Source organism: Nuphar pumila, chromosome 5 (genome assembly GCF_984573655.1).
Source record: "Nuphar pumila chromosome 5, dmNupPumi1.hap1.1, whole genome shotgun sequence".
Taxonomy (NCBI): Eukaryota; Viridiplantae; Streptophyta; class Magnoliopsida; order Nymphaeales; family Nymphaeaceae; genus Nuphar; species Nuphar pumila.
In genome coordinates this window covers 58,603,340-58,608,729 of record NC_143253.1, presented here as the reverse complement: position 1 = coordinate 58,608,729, position 5,390 = coordinate 58,603,340, and the positions used below count along the sequence as shown (strand labels likewise).

Sequence of the window (5,390 nt, the reverse complement as noted above, 5' to 3'; positions counted from 1 at the left end):
AAGGGGATCGAAAAAGTAGTTTGTTTTTTTTCATCTTCTTTTTTTCAACAGAGAAAGCTGGGTTAGTTGGACCCTACCATTATACAACCACATACCATTGGGATTCTACAAAGTGAGGTTCAAACAGTAGGTTTTTACATAGATGGCCCTCAAATTCTTTTTTTGATGAAGTTCACTTCCTAGATGAACGGCATCATCTAAGGATAAATGTACGACTGAGAATTGACCACAGTGAGCTGCTTTTGATAGGTGTTGGGTGTCGTTCATTTCCATGATGAGCGGCGCTGCTTGGACCTGATACTCACTCGGGCGTAGTAAGGAAGCGTGCGCACTTGAGTAAAGACACCACCATTTGTGATCGTTTTTTCACCTAGAGAGAGAGAGAGAGAGAGAGAGAGAGCATAAATAATTCCTCAACTACAAAACTTTTGCTAGGAGGGCATCCTTCTTTGAAAAAAAAAAAGTTAAAGGGGATCCTACAATGGGTAGACCACATGCTTTAGTCATCCCACTTCCTGCGAAAGGCCACGTCGCACCTCTCATGGAGCTCTCGCATCACCTAGCAAGCCATGGCGTTCTTGTCACCTTCGTTAACACCGAGTTCATACATGCACGAGTGATGACAGCGTTGCCTGAAAACTTTGTCAGTGACTCTGGTGGAAGAATCCGCTTGGTGACCATCCCTGATGGCTTAGCCCATGATGATGATGATCGCACGGACTTCCGTAGGTTGTGCGACGCGATGCAGCGTACGATGCCAAGTTTCCTTGAGGAGATCATAGTGAAGATCAATGAGAAGGAAGATGAGAAGATTACATTTGTAATTGCTGATGGGGTCATGGCGTGGCTTCTGGATGTCGCCAAGAAGCTCAACCTTGGGAAAGCTGCCTTCTGGCCAACCTCAGCCTGGCTACTAGCCATCGTCTTCAACATCCCCATGCTAATCTCCACTGGAGTCATAGATCAAAACGGCAAGTCCGTAAGCTATCGATCGATCACAGAGACCCACGAGGGCGGATCAGGTGAAATCCCATTGTGCTGCTACACATGGTCGCCCTCCATCTTTGGCTGACAGCCAGTCAGTTGTGGTGCCCAACAGCAGAGCGGCACACTCAAAGTGAAAATTTGCGACGGATTTTTTTCGTCGTTATTTTGTAACGGATTAGCGATGACAGTTTCTTGTCGCTAATTCTCAATACAGGAAAAACATTTTAGCGATGGATTAAGGACGAAAAAATTCCCTCACTAAATCTGTCGCTAATTTTCGATTTAAACCGACCCATCTAGAGTGCAAAATTTTCTCTCTTTTCCCGTTCAAAATTTAAACTGACCTCTCCGTCACTCGATTTAAACCGACTTCTTCATGGAGGGCGCAAAGCAGTTCCATGCGGCCGGGTTAACGCCATCGTCGACGAGGTCATTGACGCTGTAGAGGTTCTTCCGGTGGCCATTTCCTCGACCATCGTCGACGAAGCATATCAAGGCATCCCTGGCCAAGTGGCAGGGAAAAGGGAAGCAAAAAAGTTGAAGGGCTGATATCAGAGAACGACGACGAGGCAGAGCGGCCGCTGGACAAAAGTTTCACGGAGGACGACAGGGCTGATATCGGAGGACGACAATGCCGGAGAGCACGTCGGTTCTGTGCAGAAGACCCCGCAGTGGCGGGCCGATCCGCTCGGGTCTAAGACCTTGAGCAATGCCTGTCGTGTGTGGTACAAGTCCGGCTTATTGCTGTCGGAATACCGCTCGACAGGGAGCATTTTTTTTTTAAAAAAAAATTTAGCGACGGATAATGTCTGTCGCAAAACAAAATTTGTGCTCCTTATTTAGCGACGAACTAATGACGGATCATGTCCATCGCTAATCTGTCGCAAATTAGCGACAGAAGTAACGACAGATAAGTTTTGTCACTAATTAGCAACCAAAAATTTGTGATGGGCGCTATCCATCGCTAATTCATTACTAAACAATTTAGCGATGAATTAGCGATGGATATCGTCCGTCGCAAATCCACAATTTTCTTGTAGTGGATTGCACCTCATCTGTCGTCCAAATCCATCGATATATGGGTAAGGGGGTGTGGCCCACCCTTTGATTCACCAATAGTGTAAAATTCTCCCAAAGCCTTATACTATGAGAAATCTGTTGATTAGCGAAAGTCGCAATCCGTCGTCAATTCATTGCTGTTTAGTTTAGCGACGGATAACTTTTATCACAATTTTTTAATAGCTAATTAGTGACAAACACTTTTTGTTGTTAGTTCTGTTGCTAATTTGCGACGAATTAATGAATACCATGATTTGTCGCAAGGCCGTCGTTAGTATGAAGAGATTTGGTTTTGCGACATACGAATCCGTTGTTGATTCTGTCGCTATTGTAGCGATGGATAAATATCCGTCTCTAATCCATCACTAAATTGAAGAACGATACTAATTAACGACGGATAATATCCATCGCTAATCCATCGTAAATAATAATAAAAAAAAATTTAAAAATTTTATTTAAAATATAAATATCGAGAAAAAATTTCATGAAATGCTGGTTCCGGTGGAGATCCCTTGGATTTCCAATCTGAGTTCATGAAATGCAGCCTAAAAGAACACGCCTAATTCCCTTCTGATCTATTTTTCTTTCTTCCTATATAAGGAGCCTAAATCATTCCTGTTTGGAATCTAAGAACTGAGATAGGAGTTGATGCATTGATTTGGCAAAAAGTTGGTCAAAGTGGCTGTTTAAAAGCTGGTAGCTGGGATGAGAGTTAATGCATTTAGGATACTAAGTGGCATTGTATTTACACTAAAGCATGGAATTAACAACTACCACCTGAAATGCCAGTTCCCATCTCAGCTACTACTTTCTAAACAGGGCCATATCAACGTTAATGAGCTTGATTTTGAGTCGGTTTAGACACTGCTGAATATCCCAATGTTATGACCTTCAAAGTTTGTACCAGTCTTCGCTGAATGTCAATGACAATTTATGGAACCATTCTTTTGGTGGAGTCAGGTTTTTCAAAGGATGACAAATTGATCCATCTGTCTGAGAGAGTGCCAGACATGAACCCAGCTCACCTATGCTGGGTTTCCTTTGGAGACACCAAACAACAGGAGAGCTTATTCGAGTACCTCTCGAAGTGCGTTGATGCAATGGAAGGCCTAGATCACATACTCTGTAACTCATTTCCAGAACTCGAGTTGCCGGCGTTCGAGATCATCAGAAATGTTGTACCAGTAGGCCCTCTTGTCTCAGCTAACCACCCCAAGCACCAACCATCCTCATTTTGGCAAGAAGACTTGAGTTGCCTTGACTGGCTCGATCGACACCCAGCTGGGTCAGTCATCTACGTCTCATTGGGGAGCACCACAATGCTCAATCAACGCCAAATTGATGAGCTCTCACTTGGGCTCGAGCTCACTGGCAAACCATTCCTTTGGGTTTCAAGACCAACCCTCATGAACCAGTCTGCTGCAGTGTACCCAGATGGGTTCCTGGACCGTGTGGCCGAGCGCGGACACATTGTGGGGTGGTGCCCACAAAAGGAAGTTCTCTCACACGCATCTATAGCTTCTTTCTAAACTCATTGTGGCTGGAACTCCACCATCGAAGGGCTAAGCAATGGAGTCCCCTTGTTGTGTTGGCCTTACTTTGCAGACCAGTTTCAAAACCAGACCTACGTAGTTGAGCATTGGAAAGTAGGGCTGGAATTGCAGAAGGACAATGATGGAATTGTTAGAAAAGAAGAAATCAAGGAGAAATTTGTAGAATTGATGAACGATGACGGAATAAGGGAAAGGGTTTTGGAGTTGAGAAACAAGGGGTGGAAGGCTCTGATGAAGGGTGGTGTTTGTTTTAAGAATCTTGAAAGTTTTGTCAACACCATGAAGGGGGGACCGATAATTTAGAGAGGATTGTTATTTTGAAAATTTGAGAAACATTTTCTTGAGTCATAATGTCTTATTTCAACCAATAAGGAATTGTCGTTTTACTGTTCAAACTTTGCTGGGGATGTCTCTCTTTCGGGCTTTATGTCACGTCGTTACTCACAACAAATTCAAAAGGACAAAGTGCTTTTCATTTGAAACTTTCTAAGGCATTTTATTTGCCTTTCCTTAGATAGCTTTTTCTCTTTTTGTTTATATAATAAAGCTAGGGTTATGTAAATCCCTACACAATTTCTCATGTTTAAGTGTGATATAGTCAGTGAAAACATGTTGAATTTGAGCCATGGCAGAGCTACCGCTTTTTCTATATAGAAATAAGAGTAGCCCCTAAAGAGTCATAAACCGTTCTACATAGCTTCAGAGGGACAAAGTGCTTTTCATTTGAAACTTTCTCTCTTAATTAATGAGATTTTATTTGCCGTACCTTATCCTTTCTTTCTTTTTTTTTCTTATAATAAAGCTGGGGTGGCACAAATCCCTACACAATCTCTCGTTTAAGTCGGGTATAGTAAGTAAAAACGTTGAATTTGAGCCAGAGATCATCGACATGGACCTACATTAAAATTTTAAAGTAGTTGGACCACATAAAAATAAACTTGCATAGCCTTTATGTTTTTATTTATTTATTAATGCGCCAAAACCATGGGCTTCTTTTCGAGGACAGAACACTGGAAACTGGTTAACAATCTAACTGAGGTATTCAACAACATTGGAAACGTGGTGACAAATATAGCCATATTTCTGAAAATCTCGTGAAAAAAAATACGGCATAAACCGTAGAAGTTTTAAACGGTGTGATCATCGCAAAATTTTTCCTCTCGTGATATTCTCTCTCTTCCTTCTCTTTTCCTTTCCAACCTCTTATTTTCCTCCTTTTTGAAGGGAGAAAGACAAAAGACGGAAAGAAAGAGAGAAGAGAAAAGAAAGAAGAGAAGAGAAGAGGAACACTTTTGCGGGTCTCACTTGACCTTAATTTTGAAGAATTTTGAAATAACTCGCCTCCGTTTTTGAAATATTTGCGGGAAAACTCAGAGACGGGATCCGCTCGTCGGTACGAGGTTCGACCGTTCCTAGCGCCTTTACTAGGGGTAATCGAACCAAGGGTCGAATTAATGCCTTTTGCTTTGCTAAGAAATTATCTAAGTATTTATCCTAAGTCTAGATGCACAAAGAATCATGCTTGTGCAAATGCAAAGATGTATGCTCTTTTTTAAAGTGTTTTTGAAGAATTCTCAAGTGTTTCTGAGATGAATCTGATAAAGTGAAGAAATGATTTCTAACTTAGAACTTAAGATTAAAGTTCTAAGTTTTTAGAATAATCAAGAACTTGGGAATATGACTCTGGATTTGGAAAAAATGATCTTGAAACTGAGAGAAAAGAGAAGAAAAGAAATTTCAAAGTCATAAATGGACTTTGAATTAGAAATTTGAACTTGGATGAATATTTGA

At 41.6% G+C, this 5,390-nt stretch overlaps 2 protein-coding genes across 2 annotated transcripts; both read left to right on the top strand.

Moving 5' to 3' along the window:
* Positions 1 to 481: 481 nt before the first annotated feature.
* On the top strand, positions 482 to 1,536 carry LOC149837660 (UDP-glycosyltransferase 83A1-like). Its single transcript, XM_090008086.1, has 2 exons — positions 482 to 1,022; positions 1,370 to 1,536. Exons 1-2 carry the CDS (start codon positions 482 to 484, stop codon positions 1,534 to 1,536), a joined length of 708 nt encoding a protein of 235 aa, XP_089864212.1.
* Positions 1,537 to 2,963: 1,427 nt separating this feature from the next.
* Positions 2,964 to 3,575, top strand: LOC149837659 (UDP-glycosyltransferase 83A1-like). Its single transcript, XM_090008085.1, has one exon. It carries the CDS (start codon positions 2,964 to 2,966, stop codon positions 3,573 to 3,575), a length of 612 nt encoding a protein of 203 aa, XP_089864211.1.
* Positions 3,576 to 5,390: the final 1,815 nt, after the last annotated feature.

What these genes read in the sequence shown, in the direction of transcription:
- LOC149837660 (XM_090008086.1), top strand. Translation starts at nt 482, where the DNA reads ATGGGTAGACCACATGCTTTAGTCATCCCACTTCCTGCGAAAGGCCAC. An exon ending in GACCCACGAGGGCGGATCAG is followed by an intron (nt 1,023 to 1,369) that starts GTGAAATCCCAT and finishes TTCTTCATGGAG; the next exon opens with GGCGCAAAGCAGTTCCATGC.
- LOC149837659 (XM_090008085.1), top strand. Translation starts at nt 2,964, where the DNA reads ATGTCAATGACAATTTATGGAACCATTCTTTTGGTGGAGTCAGGTTTT.